The 17,661-nt window shown below is 40.0% G+C and overlaps 1 protein-coding gene across 6 annotated transcripts in view; it reads left to right on the top strand.

Moving 5' to 3' along the window:
- The window catches only part of MSRB3 (methionine sulfoxide reductase B3), an 85,937-nt gene that overhangs the window by 34,568 nt on the left and 33,708 nt on the right, over window positions 1-17,661 (top strand). For 5 of the 6 annotated variants that reach the window (XM_042793241.1, XM_032999927.2, XM_032999928.2 and 2 more), the window contains 2 exons: window positions 657-734; window positions 12,274-12,302. In XM_042793241.1, coding sequence (XP_042649175.1) covers window positions 657-734; window positions 12,274-12,302 — 107 coding nt within the window. The remainder of the gene's footprint in view (window positions 1-656; window positions 735-12,273; window positions 12,303-17,661) is intronic. The other variant, XM_032999926.2, reaches the window with a different exon arrangement.

Raw genomic sequence — 17,661 nt, 5'->3', positions numbered from 1 at the left:
GGCTAGCACAGCTGATTCGTATTAGATGAATGACCTCCTAGCCTTTTAGATTGTTAACTTAGAAAAATATTCCCTTAAAGCTGTAATATTGCTTTTCAACTAAAAATGTAAGGCGCACACAGCTTGAAATCGTGGACCAATTATTTCATTTTCAGCTACAATGCCTCTGTCGCCCCGGCAGCCCATCGCGGCCTGACCCAGCAGCACGGCTTCGCAGCTCCCAGGCGGCAGGCACCCAGGCGCTTCACACCTCTGCCTTAGCAGCTGAGCCCACCACCAACACACTTCCCAAAGACAGACCTAGCGAAGTGCGTCAGGTCGAGCTACATGTCAAACAAGCCGTGTTTACAAAAACTTACGTTTCGCTTGCCAAATAGGGGAAGATTCTGCTTTTTCCCTTTTTGTTGTTCTGTCCTCTGAACTGTGGGACAACTCGCTTCCTCTTGCATGATACATAACACCTGAGGCACACTAATGAGGACATTCCCCTTTGCTTGTGCCTGCTTTATTTGCTGCTTTTAATAAAAAACAACTGCCAACTTTTAAATAGTGGGTTCTTTCTGTAACTTTTTTCTAAAGTCTTAGCTAATTTAATAATTAAAAAACCCCCAGATTCCTTTATTTATTTTTAAAATGTAGTGTTGTTGTTTTCCCAGTGCCTTTGAGGGGGAGTACACACATCATAAAGCTCAAGGAATATACAAATGTGTTGTTTGTGGGACTCCTTTATTCAAGTGAGTATGCTAAATATAGTTTTGAGATTTCTGTCTCTTAGTTTATGTGCTGTGTTCCCATGTAATCTTGTGTATATTCCAGTACTTATGTAATTTCATAAGATCATTTAAGTAATTCAAATTGATAAGGGATATAAGAGAAGCAGTGTAAATAATAAAGCTATAGTAAAATAAGTCCTACAGTGAAGATAAAAAAATTTAGTAAATAAGATAGTAAGAAAATATTAACGTAAAATAGGTAGTTTGATAGAAACAATATAGTAATTTTTTTTTTTTCATATGCAGCCATGTCAAGTAATTGTAACACAGTCTTTCACTACACTGATAGATACTGAGTTTTATCTGTTAGCATTATTCACAGGTAGCTTTAAGATTTGGATCCTGGATGGTGATGCTGCATCCATGCTACAGCATTGTATCTGATAATGGAGAAAAAAGTAGATGCTTTTTTGGAATTCAAGAAGCTAAGAAAACAGAACTCAGGAAAATTGCATTACTTACTGAATTTTCATCCATCCCATTAAATGGGACACACAGAGAGCTGCGTTAGGAACTGAGGCAAAGATTAAGAAAGAAATAGTAACTTTTGTGTCTTGCATGAAAAATACTCTTTAGAAGTACCGTGGGAATTATGGCCCTAACTTTGTTGTTAGAAGCAGTGTTGACTGAATTCTCTCAATCGCTGCATTGTTCTGCATAGATTCAGTTGTTTATGTGTTTTTTCTTATTTCTGGCTGCTTGTGTTCATTCTGATGAAGAATTCAATTTTTTTTTGCTTGTTTTTTCTCTCAGTTCACACTGACACAGTCCCTCTCACTTGAAGAGGTACCTTTATAGCAGCATGAAGCAGGATGGTCAGGATAGTGCTAATAACAGAGAAAATTGGGTCACTAATAGGTTACAAAGGAAAATAAAACTGATGTAGCTCCAGAATCACCAGATGTGGCAGTGATAGTTGTTCTCAAGAGACTGTCTGTAAAGATGAAAGAAGCACTTCATCTCTGTTACGTTTGATTCCTCTGGTAGGAGGATTACCTGCAGAAACTTCAGTAATAATGTGAATCTTTTGAGCTGGAAAACTGATTGTTACAAACTCAGCCAAGGCAATATTCTCATGTCATATGTTACTGTGATGCTTGGCTTGAGGGTAAAAAGTAGGGATCTAAAGTCTCCATAACCTGGTTTTCTACTCTGCCATTTAGACATCCCCCTGCTTACCATAGCTAAATCTTTATGGAGGAAATCCTGGCCCTGTTGAAGTCAATTCAGATTTGGCAAGTGGAGCCAGGATTTCACCTACCTTCAAGACTGGCTTCCTTTCTGTCGTCTGCTGGAGAAAGAGTAGGGTTTTTTGCGGGGTGAGATTTGGACAGCAGTAGTTCACATAAATGAACGCGAACTAGTTTCCAGTTGCTTTCACAATCCATTTAATATGGGAAAAAACTGCAATATGAGACTTTCTTGTGATTATCTCAAGTGTGCAGTATGCTTTGGCATAGTCTTGACTTTTTTGAGTTAATGAGTTGGATTTCTCTATGTGAAATGAGCTATATGGAAATGTCCCTGTTTTCAGATTCTCTTTGAGACTCCCCATGGATTTTATGGGAGGAGGGAGAGGAAAAGACGGAAGTCGGTTTTTATTTTTAATAAATCCCAGGCCAGTGGGCACCTGAAAAAAACACCTTGCTTATTTTGTCCCAAGGCTGGACTGGCCTTAGCACAGTCTCCCCAAAGTCGTTGTGTTACTTTGTGAGCTCTTGCCACCTCTGGTCTACATCCAATTCAGCCAGTTGTTCTGAGGTGGCTGGCAAGGGTGGGAACAAATGAACAGGCTGATAGGGGTCCATCTTCTTTTGTTTACTGACCCCAAAATATCAGTATATAATGTCTTCCTCAACTAGGGAAGATACATTTCTATATCTTGGTGACTGCTTCAGCTCAGACAGCTACAGAAGTGAGAACGAAACATAGATAAGAGAATGTAAAATGTATGCTATTTACTAAATTTTCCCCACAGAGTGTAAATCATCAAAGTATTTTCTTAGGAGTGAGGTGGTAGTACAATATAAAGAAGGTCCATTGCCCCATTTAAAATGCAAGTTGTTTTTGTGGTGGCTTTTTTGTGTTTTTTTTCTTAATTTCCAGATAGTAACCTGAAACTTGCATTTCCATTTGCCACTCATTGGGTGTCCATTAATTTTTTTTGATTTGCCACTCATTGGGTGTCCATTAATTTTTTTTGTTTGTGTTGTTGTAATCTGTAAATATATATATATTTGGACTGTGGAACTGTCAGTTTAACCAGGAAGGAGACTGGAGCTTCAGCAGTAATATTAACAAACTTCAACTTTTAACATTTCTGATTTACGTTGTTTCATTACCATGTGACACATGGGGTCAGGGAACACATGAATTTTACACTCCAGATGAAAGACCTGCTTTTGGTATGTCTTTAAAACAGAACTCTGTCTCTATCACAGGAAAGATAAAAGAAACAATTAGGAATTTAACATCTCTTCATCTACCTATTTGTACTACTGGTATGAGAAACCTCCCAGGCTTTATGGAGGACAAGCTTTAACTTTTTCCACAATCAAAGGTGCCTCACACATAAAATCCATAATCATGCCATTGAATCTAATTGTTTCATCTCTGAACTTTCACGCCAGACATTCTCCTACATCCCAGTACAGCTGCCTAAAGAAAGCAATAAATGAGACAGACAATAAACTAATCTCAAGGACCTCCTTTTCTCCAAGCCAGCCCTGATGTGGTTTGGTGTTACTAGCTGCAGGCTTATGCTAAAAGAAGCAGCCCTGCTACCTCACCCTTCCCTAAGGTGTTTTTTTCATGGCTTCCATTTCACTGGACCTCACCTGGCATGGCTGGAACATGTCCCGATGCAACACATTGATCTGATGATAGAAAACTAGATGGCCAAAGAAAAAACCCTCATACTCATCAGCTATACCAGCTCATGTTAATTTTTTGTGAGCCTCATTTATCATGGCTGGACAGGCTCTGCAGCAGAGTTCTGTGTTTCTGTATCAGTTCACAGAGACACCTACACCACTCAAATCCTCAGCATTTTGTAAGGGCCAAGGGTACTTGCAAGATTGCACCTACTTTAATATTTTCAAGGCATTTTCTTGTACACTGTGCAAAAATACCATTCTGTCCACAGCTATGGCAAGAGAAGGCTAGAATGGACCTGAGTGAAATCCACGACTCGTGCTACTGCCACAGGAGAGGAGCTATTCCATATTTAATAAACCACGGTCATGTCCTTTACCATATGCAGGACTGTGTGAGAAAGATGTGGTATAGATGGGAACTGGGAAGCCTGGGAGAATGATTTCCTTTTGAAAAAAGAAATATTATTGTTGTGTCAGTTTCCAATTTTTAGGGCCAAGGAATGAATTGCCAAGTCTTCATAAATCACTCACTGCTGCCTTTATTGCTTCCTGGAAGGAATTCTTGGTAATGTTGGTTCTTCTGAACATGCGCTAGGAGAAATAGCAACACCCTTATTCATGTCATGTTTTCATTTGATTTTTGTTGAACTGTGTCAGGTCTTCTCAACATCTCTCAGACATCCAAAATCAAATCATGAGAAACGCAAAGCGTGTCTGGGCAATATTGCAGTGCTATTAGCATTGTACCACTCTTGTCCTCACAACACAAGGGAGGATTTCAGTCACCAAGCTAGATCTATACAAGGAATTTCCTTACCACAGTGCTGAGTGCTTATTTAATGGTCTTTAAACTTTCTTAATAATCTTTGTATCCTTTTAGCAGGCCAAATGACAAACCAGCACTGGCTCTCTGGCTAGGAAAGCCCATATGAAGTAACTCTTGTAGTGTCTCTAAGAAGATATAATAGCTTGAGCTATTTTGTCCACCCTGACTGACTTGTTAATTTCCTCACAAAACTTTGTCAAAACCAGCAGCTTCTGTTTAATAACATTTGTTTGGAGTAAGTTGGCTCTTGCCAGCATAGTAATCATAGCATCATAGAATCATTTAGGTTGTGAAAGATCTTTAAGATCATAGAGTCCAAACGTTAACCTAGCACTGCCAAGTCCACCACTAAACCATGTCCCTAAATGCCACATGTATATGTCTTTCAAATACCTTCAGGGATGGTGACTCAACCACTTCCCTGTGCAGCCTGTTCCAATGCTTGACAACCCTTCTGGTGAAGAAATTTTTCCTAATACCCAATCTAAACCTCCCCTGCTACAACTTGAGGCTGTTTTCTCTTTCAGGTAGTTGTAGAGACTGACAAGGTCTCCCCTGAGCCTCCTTTGCTCCAGGTTAAACAACCTGAGTTCCTTCAGCAGCTCCTCATAAGACTTGTGCTCTAGACTCTTCCACCAGCTCTGTTGCTCTTTTTTTGTCCACACTCCAGCACATCAGTGTCTTGTAGTGAGGGGACCAAAACTGAATGCAATACTCGAAGTGTGGCCTCACCAGTGCCGAGTACAAGGGGACGATCACTTCCCTAGTCCTGCTGGCCACACTATTACTGATACAAATCAGGATGCTGTTGGCCTTCTTGGCCACCTGGCCACACTTCTGGCTCAATCAGTCATCAGGCAGTATTACCAGACAGTTCTCATCCAAACCCAGATTTTTATTAGGTATTGTGTAGCTCCAGGAAGCTTGAGGATCTTAAAACTTGCAAGAGTTTCTGCAATTTTTTGTGACTGTCCCTAGAAAAGGCTGATGGAGTTAAAAATTAGTAAAGTTGTTATCAAGCATTGGTTTCTTCTTGCTTCATCATTTTTTGGCTGAAACCAGATATTCTTTTGAGTCTGCCATATCCGTGCTGGATGACAAATTCTTACACACTCCTGATCATCTCACCAAAAATCAAGATAGCAGAGTGGCCGTCTTCCTCAGAGCCACCTAGAATCTGGAGGTTTAATCCACCTCTGAAGGTGACCACCTAAATGAATGCTGTATTTACTGCAGTCCCTGCAGTAAAACTGCTTTGTGATTACAGCCCATAGCATCTTCCACATCTGAATGTACCTGAATACTGAATCCGCATCTGATCCTACCTGAGTGCTGAAAATGTGCTAAGATGTGTACAACTTATCACAGCTGTAGCATAGGGCCATCGCTGGAGCTTGACCTGGTGATTGCTAATTTCTGTGGTGGTTTGGAACAGGACTTTGTCCTCCTGGTCCTTAGGAGCCCCTTGGAGCAAGAATGGTGCCATTCTGTCCTTGGGTACAGCTGCTGGGTGGCTCTTGGGGAAGGGCTTCTGTCACTGGATACTTGGCAAGTGTAGCACAGAGGAGCTGCAGTCATTATAGCAAATGATTCTGCGCTCCTAACCGACTCACGGGTAGTTTTTAATATCCTCTAACTGGGAGCTTCTTTGCTGGTGCTGAACGTTCATTTCACTACCCTCATATAAGCAATGAAGTGTGGAAAGATTTTTATGTTAAGGATTAGGAGAGCAAGAGCAAGCATAGAAAACAAAAAACACTTCATCTCAATTTTTACCTTGATCCACAAGCCACCTGGTCTTGGTGTTTTTCAACAGATTACCTCTATTGTAGTGAGCTAGTTGCTGCCCACAAATGTAGTAAGGCACCATCTGAATTACTGCAGGCTGAGGAGACTGGCTGTGCAGGGAGCAAGTCAGATGAGACTGCCAGCTACAAGCCAATGCAACAGCAAACCTGAGATTTCCTTTTGCATGTGTTCTCTGGATAATACCATCTCCAGCAGTGAAAACAAGTGGAGAAATATGAGGGATCGCACAGTTTGCTAGGCAAAGGACATATCCACAGGTATCCTTTCCAGAAGGCAAATACTGATGTAGATTTCCTAGGAGAAACATGTTAGGATTCAAATAAGAAGGAAAAGGGGACTTTAAATGTAACATTTTAAATATTTCAGTATCTCATTGAGACAAGCTTGTGAAATTGTTTTGTTTTACTTATTGCTGAGCACAGCTGAATTGCAGATCCTTGTTGAAGGTTCTTAGAAATAAAAGGAAATACAAAGATTACCATAATACTAGAGATTTGTATAGATAACATCCACTGATTTTACTAAGAATTTCACTGATATTTTCACTGTTAAAATTTCAGTGGTTTCTTTGGAAACTTTTAAGTCTGATACGTAATTTCCCATTTGCAATTCACACTGCTTTGTATTGACTGTTCATCAGTCACCCTGATTGGAAGAAATAATTTTCAGCTGGTCTTAACCTACCTTATGCTTTACTATGTGTATGTATGTACATGAAGTAAAAATCAGCTAGGGTGTAGTATGACTGCAAAAGCTGTAGATTTCTTCATTTATCTGTTTATAACTCTCACATTAAATTGATGTTAAAATGTCCTTTTTGAATTTGGCTTTTCATCAATGTGCAGAACTGAAACTGTCACAGCATCCATCAACAGTGAATCAATCTTTTTTTCTGAGCCTAGAAAAGCAAGATTAAAAATATATCTTTAACCAGGCTTCCTAAGGAAGTAAGGCTTACAGCATTGTGCTGTCTATGTGTCAATCGTTTCCTAATAATAAAACACTATCATTTAATCTACTTGACAATTTAAGCCAAATTTGGCAGGGGAGTAGCTATTAAACCTCAAAGATATTAAGTTCTTAAAACCTTCATGAGATCGGGAGAGAGATCACATTCAAGCCCTCTCTGAGGGGAGACCAGAACAAGAGTTCAACTATATTATTAGATTATACCAGATAATATTATTGTAAATAATATATATATTATTGTATTATAACAGAGAATACACATGAGGGTGGAAGAGAGAGAGGCATTATGAATGTCCAGCTCTGGGAAGTACCTGTGAAGAGTTTTGCCACCTTAGACACCACGGGATCTGTCCCCTGGCCACAATGCAGCAGCAAGCCCAGCTTTGCTCCTTCTGCTGCCTGAGGAACTACTTGGTTCTTAACACTCAGGGGCTTCTCAAATTCCCTGATGGTGCAGGTCTCATAAATTCCTGGATAGTTACATCAGGTATTAATTTTTGCATTGGAATACTGCTGTGTTTTTCTTTCTGGAAGCTTGGCTTGTCATTTGGAGCTTGGGCTCATGAGTAAGATCAGTGACCACATCCAAGCAATGGTTTGTGTTTTCAGAAGGGCTGTGCCCATACTTGTAAAGAAAATGGACCAAAGCCTCTTTTCTGGCCCTAAAGGCAAGTGACAAGACATGGCTTGTGTTTGTTAGCCTAAATTCCTCTCTGAAACAGAGTGGCCCTGGTTCATTCTAGTTGTGGGGAATGGTCCCTGGCCTAAGTCTCCCCTGCAGCTGGTCTAGGTCCTGTCTAGGAGAGTGCTAGTTCGCATGAGAATAATACAAGCCAACACAGTGTCCAGGGACATGTTCACAACTGAGCATTTCTGTCCTGGCCCTCTTTAGCTTGTTAGCAGTGCTATAGCTAAGATCTCTGATATTCCAACTTGGTATTTTCTGTACAACTGGGGGCAAATGGGAAAGAGAGAGGAGTGATTTTATTTTGCTTAGTCATGTGGGCCAGTACATTGGCTGGCTTGGAGTGCATCCTGGTCTCTTCAGCAAACTGCCCATGCCAATATGGAATAAAGTTCTTTGAAAATGAAGATGTATCAAGGCTGTACCTATCATCTTTACAACTGTAACAGACCTTTATTCAATCAAAGTCCTTTTCAGAGGGGAGTAGTATTTGGATGTCTACCCCTACCAATGTTGTGTTTAGCATCTTGAAGCAGAACTTTACAAAGGAACAACCTGGTATAAACTGCTAATGCAGAGTCATAAGAAAGCCAAGAGAAGTCGGTAACTCCTTCAGTGTTAAAATGAAAGGATTAGAACTGCAGATGTTTCACCAGGTGCTTTCTGAGAGCGCTGTCAGGCTCTCAAAGGCTGTTCCCAATGTTGTGCTTCAGCAAAACCTGCATAAACCTGTTAAAGACTTCATCAAGAAGGGTGAAAGCAAAAGGCGGTTGTAACGCAACAGTACAGGTTCTGCAGTAAGTCCTCTTTCCTTTCTCCTTCCCAAAAGGCCACTTCACTGGCAAATAGCAGATGTGTTAGCTTCAGCTGTAGTGTGTCTGGTCACGCCATAGTATGTGGCACTGAACAACTGCAGTTCAGTTATACTTTGGAAGGCAGTAGTTTAAATTCACACTATAGGAACACATGGTGATTATCATTACTCCATTTCTCTCTCAGTACTTGGCAGTCTAAGCATCTGGTTTAAAGTGCCTTTTAAAAGGAACAGGTTGAAATACTGCACCTCCTTGCAGTACAGATAAAGAGACCATCGTGTATTTTATTGTTTGTGTTTGATTTAATTACTTCTGGGATCTTTACAAGTATTACAGCACCTTGTCCTTAGCTAAACCTATCCAGTAGCTCACTATTTCCTTTCATACTGTGTTGGTAGTTGAGCTACTTAGCATTTGTATTGCCATGTGTTGTGTGTATTTGAGTCATATCACAGTTGGAAATGGAAAGCACTTCTTAAATACCCTCTTGCTCTGTTTAAGCATATCAACTTCTTTCCAAAGATATTTATGAGTGATTCTCTGACTTTCACAATACTCCTGTGGGTCAAACGTAGAGAAAATATGCACAAAGCTATTCTCTGTTGTGTTTTTTTTTCCCCTCTTGATGTGATAAGTGATAAAAAGCAGTTTATAAAGTCAGTGCCTCGCTCCGTAGGGTGCCTCTTGTCTGGTAGGATGCTTAGGTTGGATATCAGAATATGTACAGTGACAACAAACAATGCACAGAGAAGTTTTTCCTTCTAGTTAATGTAGTTTTAAAAGTATAAAGGAGTCTGGATATTTTTGTGTGTAGCAGAACATCCCTTTGGAACATACTTTCAGGATTTAATTTTACCCTATTTATTGGTGATTTTTTCAATGCATATTTTTAACACCTATGCGCAACGAGTTTCTGATACCTTTGTCTAGTGTGCTGTCAAGAAAAAGATGTACGTACTGGAAGATCTAAGGGACAAGTGCTGGTTCCATTGAAGTTGCTGGAAGTTTTGTCATCCCTTCAAGTATTCAAGATAACTTTGTGTTCTTGCAGAGCACTTCTATCTGCTACTTGTTGCTTATTTGCCATGCCAAAGATGCTTCGTTATTATCCTCCCTTTTTTTGGTGCCTTTCTAAGATCTCTAACAATTTCTATAATACTATGTCCTAAATTTTGCATTGTTTTCCCACGGTGACATGGTGACCATAACGTAGGTGACCCTTCTCCTCTTGATGGCTGCTAGTGCAACCTCCCATGTCGCGTTTTCTTTCATAGCTATTCTGCTGTTGCCAAAGTTCTATTGATTTATCACCTTGTATCAGTTTTATGATTTGTTGTCCAGTAATTTATGACTGTTTGGAGCTTTGGTGCTCATTACAGTGCCCAGTGACTCTTGTGACCCTCCTCCCCACGTACTGTCTGCCATCTTCGTCCCTGGACCAGTTTGTTGAAGCTGCAAGTTGCAGTGCATATGTCTATGCCAAGCCATGTGGACTCAGAACTAGGGTCTTTGTTTGACCAACTAATACCCAGTATCTCGAATTCAGGCAGCGAGAAGTTGATGGTTCAGCTAAACAGATGCTGAGGGTAAGATTTGTCCATTGCCTCCGACTGTGTAGGTAGTGAGGTGTTGCTGATACAGTGAAGGGCAATAGAGAACAGTCTAGACAGATACACTGCAGCTGGAGGAGAATATTGTAAATAAAATCCTGAGTAAGTGGCTTTACCTGGAACCCAGTGGAATCCCCCCCAGTTACCAGCAGGCACTTTTTTCAAGGTGGAAAACTTTACCCTGCTGGGTGTAAATACCAACAGAAACGCACTGCCAAACAGGGGCACAGGCTGGTGCCCTGGGCAGTCACTGGTGGTGGTATTTCTGAAGGCACGTCAGTAACTTACTTTCTTTGTTCAGTGATTTTGGTGGTGCTTTACCAATTAGGAAGATAAGTTATGTTTTTTCCCTTTCATCTTTTCACCACCTGAGGGTTATATTTAAGACATAAAAGATTGTAAGCACTGGGGGAAGGTGGAGAATGAGCAGGAAGGGAGAAGGGAGTTGTTCCCTTTGTGATGGCTTTAACTGTAACTAACAGTGTGAATGTGATAATTTTTAAAATCATGATTGATATCTTTTTGCTGTAGCACAGATTTTTGGTATGGAATTACAGTGCCAATTATGTAAAATATATAAAGTATGTCTAAAATACATCTACACGTACCTGCATGAAGAAGCTTATAAAATAAGAAAATAAATCTGCAATTAGTTCTTCAGGTTTGGTCATTTATTTTTGAAAAAAGAGGGACTGTAACTTCCCAAAATACATCCCCTCCTTGATGCAATGTAAAAGAATCCGACATTGTACTTCCTCCTTAGAATTTCTGGGGAAATGGATTTTGCTGCCAACGTAACATCCTTTAACAGGTCTCCTGCTGGTCCGACCTTGTGTCCTGCTGTGACAGCCATGACCATGTGTACAACTGATTGTTAGTGAGCAATATAAATCTGATTGGAACATGCCCGTTAATTGGTTCGAGAGCTCGATACAGACAATGCTGTCTTATAGCAGATTGTGTAGATAGGCCTAGTCATAGGGTTAATTCTGCTTGACAGCACATCAGCAGCATCTTGAGAGTAATTACCCAACTTAAGTTTTCCCACAGTTGAATTGAGATCTTCAAAGGCTTCTTCATTTACAAGTATTATTAACCTATATCTGAAACATGATGTTCCCACAAGGGCTAATTTTTTCTTCCTTTTATTAAATATACAGGTTGTAGGGTTCATTTGCTAAGTGCTAAGCCCTTAGAAGAAAACACTACTTGTTAGAGAGAGAAAAATCTGCAGTGCACGACTAAAGCTAATGGTGCATAATGCACACATCATTGTCTTTTTGCAAAGACTTTAAAACAAGTTAAAATTTAGGTCTGGCTCCCTTCCTCTCTCCCTCTCTCCCACCCCCCGCCTTCCACTTTTAAGAAAATCAAACCACTTATTCCTATGTGCAGAGTAAGTAAATTGAAGACACACACAAACAAAACCCTCCTAGGATGTTGTACAATTAAGTGCAGATCGTTGGATACAATACATATGACATTAATGAAACGGTATCTGCTTCAAAAATAGATTGGAAACATTCATGAATAAATTAAATCCTCTTAATGACTTTTCAAAAATGAAAATGAATGAAAACAATATTTATTTCATAGGAACAACTGTATGCCACGATTCACAGCATATAATCTAATCCTGGTTTAAATTTATATTCTATTTTCTGCATTCATTTTGTGATTTGTCTCTTAAAATGTATTCTTCGTAACTTTACATTGTAAAAAAACCCCAAAATATTAAAGATAATAGTTATTATTTGGGTTCAAATGCCTTTGAATGCATTAAATATTAATGTACAGAGGTAGACAGTCTTGCTAATGATGATATTTGCCTGGGGGGATCAGCATGACAAATGGCTTTTATGGCATAAAACAATTCTTGTAACTTACGATCTTTTTATTTTCTTTTGCAGGTCAGAAACAAAGTTTGACTCCAATTCAGGTATGTTTAGATTTACAGTGTTTTGCTGAATGTACACTATTCAGGTTAATCTCAAAAGAGTAGTTTATCAGTTCAAGTTCAGTTTAGTTTTAAACAAACTGGGGTAGGTCGGTCTTAAAAAGGATCTTCATTTCTCACCGTCTGAAAACAGCATTATTACTGTGAAACATTTGCTTTCATTCCTTTCATTAGTTCCTGTCTCTTTACATTTTCCCAAAAGATGATCAGGAAGATGTATCTTGCGACAGGCTTTAATTGGTACAGAAAACTTACAGTAAAATAAATGATAATACAGACTAAAGCAAATGGAGCATTGAAGTGAAGTTTGAGAATGATCACTGCTTTAAAAGAGAATGTTTTTCTTCCTGGTGGACAAAGACATTTCATGGGAATTTGAAGTCAGTGCAGCCTATCTGTCAGGAAACAGATGATTTGTCATCAAATTTTCGTGACAGATGCATGTACACAACGCATGCCAGACTGGTCTGTAGAGCTTGCTTTAGGAGTTTTACCAAAAGGCAGTCTCTCTCAAGTTCTTTTTAAAGAATTTTAATGTGTTATAGGGATTGGGAGGGAAGTGAAGGTCAGTCTAGCAGGTTAATGTGTATCTAAAAAGACAAAAAGCACAGGACAGCAAATAGGGGAACAGTTGGGGAAAAAATGAAGATCCTAATACCAGACTGTTATTTATTCAGTTAACTGTTCCTGGGTGTTCCTTAAAGTTAAACAATAGTAAATTAAGAATAGGCTGTTGTCCTGAAACTAGCTGAAATGTCCATTGCCTGAAAAGGTAATTCAAAATACATTTTTTGTTAAGATGAAAAAGACATTTTAAGCAGAAAACCTGATATTATTACAGCAATTTTGTATTTAGGCCAATGTTATCTTCTATATGATTTGCTTAATGCAGTGATTATAATTGCTTACAATGATACAAATTTTACAATATATATTAATCAGAGTATTTATGAAACAGCATGTTTCCTTTTGTCCCAGTTACAACGTGATTTGGGTTTAAAATGTGAGGTATTACATTGCTTTTTCTTTCCACATCAGATTTTATCTTTGGAACTATATAGGAGTGAAATCTACAGCAGGAAGCATTTATATAAGCCAATTCCTACATCTTGTATACTTGAGTCATCTTGCTTCTATTATGTTTTGAGTCTGTGAGTTTGAGGTTACTTGCTTTAAATACTGCTTGAATGAACTGTGTGCTAAGACTGCTTCTTGGATCTTGACAAACCAGTTTTACATGGGGGAATGGCTTCACACATTGTCTGCCATTACCCCCTTTCTTTTAGTAAAGTCTCCAAAACTAGGGTGTGGAGCAGAATGTCGAATGTCTCACTTTTCTGTTGAGGGGAAAATGCTCTCTGCAGAACTTCAGGTTGCTTGGTGGACAGAACTACAGTTTTCTGACTTTCTCTTCTGAAGCAGCTGTCCTGTTAGGCGCACTATTCTGCGTGCCGCTCCCCTTGGCAGTGAAGGTCGGGGTATGGTATTTCCTAGGGAGCACAGAGTAGCGGTAAAAGTTTGGTACTACCGCAGCTGTGGCAAACGCCTGCTCAGGAGGTGTCACCAGCCCTCTGTGGTTGGACTCTGGAGGGTGAGCATGGGCTTTTAAATGTATCCTCTTCATCTGTGTGGGCTCCACAGGCTTGCTTTTCTTGAGCTTGGGTCCGTGTCGTGGGCACAGTTTGTCTCCTACTTCTCATACAGGGGTGTTGGAAAGCCCTGTTGCCCAAAGACCAGAGGACTAGAGTCGCTCTCCCTGCCCTGCTCTTCTGAAGGCATTCCTTAGGCACTGTTCTTACAAGGCCAGAGCCCTGGCCTTGTGAATGCCTGATGCAGCTTTATCTCCCCAAGAGCACAGAGCACACAGACGTTGCAAAAGGATTTGGAAGTAAAGACCACGTACAGGAAACCACACAAAAAATACATAAATGAACGTTAAAAGACCCAAGATCTCCCCTTTTTTTTCTGCACCTAAATATTCTCTGGATGCACAGCAGAATTCTCTGCAGCAGGTGATTAACTTTTTTTGCTGAGTGTTGATATGAGCAGGCAGCATGAGCATCAAAGTACTCTGTATACCATCAGGGATACAGTATGGGAAGGTCTGGGGCTGAGGAATTTCTTAGATTTATTCCTCCTTTTTCTGCAGAGCCTCACTTTCATCTTCTGCTCATGATTGCTTTCCCCTAAATCCCTGTGGAAGCCTTTGGTTAGAACAGTTTCAAGCTTTCCTGTCATGGGACCCTGGCCACCCCCAGGGTGTTTAAAGCTCCTCACCTGGTGGTCCATTGTGGATTGCCAGTGCTGTGGCTGGACAGGGTCTCATTTTATTCTTTGCCCTAAATGCTGTATTTGGAACTGATAATTACTGAGGTTTAATGCATTGGTCTCATCAGTGCCGCCTCTTTCAGCACAGGTTTCAGGCAACAACCAAGGGTAGATGTTAAAAAGATAATGGAAAAAAACAGATTACACACATAATTAAAATGGCATTTTAAGAAAAATCACAGAAACTCCATAAACTCAAAGTGCATTCCATAGCCAGCAACACCAATGCTGAAAAAACCCTTTCTGTGTGAAAAGTACAGCAGCATTCCCGTAACAGGGACAGTACTCAGTTCTTCCACCAACAAGCTTTTCTTGGTAGTCAGACAGTGTGAGCACTTAGAATTTTTCATTCCCAATGTGTGAGAGTAGAGGAGATACTGAGATCAAATCAATATGTATCACCCAAATAAAGCATCACTGTTTTTGTTTCCCCACCAAAGAGTTTGCCATCCCTTTCCAAAACCAGACAATAAGCCTAGACCTCCTGCTGCCTCTGAGTGAACAGGAGGGTGTAGGCAGGGAGTGGGAGGATGTGTTGATGATGGCAGTGAGGTGTCCTCATTAAAAAATCTTTATCTGATACGGAGGGGGGGGGGGTGTTCAGTGTCCTATGTAGCACCATGTTCTGCATAATGTGGGCCTTTGAAGTGTGTAAATGTAGCATTGGTTTTAAAAGGGCTGCTGCCATTTGACACCAATGACTCTATATTTATGCAACCTTGAGTTCCTTGGAGACACCTTAAGGTATTTACATATCCCTTATTTCATTTTGAATTCCCCAGACTGTGATTCCTGAGTAAACCAATGATCCTGCAAACTGGAACAAACATGCTTTGTTCTCATTTATCTCATGTTACTCAAAACAGTTCAAGTGTTGAACCTGAGAATGAGGTAATTTTATTCTAGAATGAATATTTTCTTCCAGGGATCTTTTCTACAACCTGTCGCGTGCTCTAAATTAACCCTAACGTTAATTCCAGTTAACTTGCAAGTCTAGATGTGCCCTTGTTAAGCATTTATCAATGCTTATTGTACTTTCCTAGAAATATTTGTGAAGCACTGAAGTATTAAAAGGAGTCTTTCTGAAGCAAGTACAAAGTCTGGAATACAGCTTCAAAAGTGCCCAGTAGGCTCACTGTAAATGTAACCCTGGAAGTATTGTTCAACACTGAAATATTAGGCAAACATTGTCAAAAGAAGATTAATTTGAACTTGAGCATTAACTTAAAAGAAGGCTGTAAAATTCCTATAGTGATGATCGGGATTTATCATATAAATAGCTATAACATCTGTAGGGGATACACATTCTTCATATCATGACTAACAGTTCCATCTGAGAAACTTCTTTTTCTCTGCTGATTCTTTATAAGTCTATAGCTGGCAGAATTTCTGTCTCAGAGATCATGGGGTTAGCTTCATGCTGTTAGAATATCTTATGAAATGAAACAATTTTGCTTTTCTGTCATAATATGATTAATTTCACTGGTACTGAAAATAGATTTTTTCCCCAGAAAAGTACTTGAAAGCGAAAAAGGTTGTAGGAATTACTTTTTTTTTTTCCCTCAAAATTTATTAGGGAACAAAGCAAACCACAAAAACTACAGCTGAAACAATTTTGTTCCAATTATTAGTATTTTGGTAGCATCTGAAATGCTTATTGTGCTATGTGTTTTCTTAGCAAATTTTAGAATTTAAGAATGTAAGAATTATATTGAAATAATGAGTTAATGAAACATTTTTCTTTTAATTTAGAGAAAAATAGGTTTTCAGGATTCTCTTCCATACCAGGAAGAATTTGGTCTCAAAAGCTGTTGCTGAACACTGTTAATCCCACTTGAGTAATAGAAAAACAAGCATAGAAAATGCAAACAACTGTCTCAGCATGCCCACTGGTCACTAGAGAATGGTAATGGTGAGGTTTCCTACTGCCTACTGGGAGGGCTGGAGTTTTCTTGAGGCATCTCCTGTAATATTTGGTGTATCCTGCATGTCACTGTGGAGGTGAGCCATGTGATATTCAAGTGATAGTGTTGGCAATGAAATCACGAAGGGGAAGAAATTTGAGTTTTGTTCTGGGTTAAAAACAAAGGACAAATTCCTGGACAATACACATGGCCTCCAGTGGAGTCTCTTATATATGTGTCATTCAGAGGGTGGAATGGAGAAAGTCAGAGAGCACGGGGTGCAATAATGTGACAGTCGGGGAAGCACCGTGCTGTAGAAACACATCTGTGCACTAGCAGAAGAGAGAGGAGTGCCCAAGGGCACACAGGGCCTTCAGCTGTGTTCTTCTTCATTTCCTGTGCCAGCTTCCCGCTTCTCTCAAAATGAGAGATGCATCTCCAAAACCCGTTCTTCTGTCTCCCTGCTTCTATAGAGATCAAATGAAATACAGAGATTACCTGTGTTATTTTATACCACTGTGTCAATACTTTGGAAGCATTCCAATTAGTATCAGGAATTAAGCTATATTAGCTGCCTATGCAGCTAGAGGCTGTTCTGAGGGACAGCTACACATGAGCTTTTGTCGGATCCCTGCTGCCCCAGCAGTCAAATACAAAGCAAGCCAAGGAGCCCCCGACAGTTCCTGGAATTTCCTTCGCCTGCCTTGTCTGGACTCACAGCGTCAGCCAGTCATTTCTCCTCTCTGCACATCACTTTTTCCACCAGAATGAGTGTATCCCCATGTCTTCAGCACTGTACAGTGCTGCCACCCCTCTATCCCTGTCAGAGTTCCCATCTTTTCCTTTCTTGCCTCTTGTATTTACTGGTATCATTCCCTTAATGTGGCCCCTACAATGTACTAACTTGCTAGGCTACATGATTCAGCACAGGTGCTAGAGAACAGTCAAAGAAAATTATAAGGTTGGGGGTGGTCAGATGTTTTCCTCTCATAAATTCCTCATGGCTACACTTCCAGATGTTCAGCAATAGACTTTCCAAACTCTTGCTATCAGCCCTGATTTCCCCTCGCCTGTCATCAGTCCCACTGTATGAAAGTCATCAGTACAAC

Source organism: Tyto alba, unplaced genomic scaffold (genome assembly GCF_018691265.1).
Source record: "Tyto alba isolate M040663 unplaced genomic scaffold, T.alba_DEE_v4.0 Super-Scaffold_2, whole genome shotgun sequence".
In the NCBI taxonomy this organism is placed as follows: Eukaryota; Metazoa; Chordata; class Aves; order Strigiformes; family Tytonidae; genus Tyto; species Tyto alba.
This window is presented reverse-complemented; position numbering and strand designations above follow the sequence as displayed.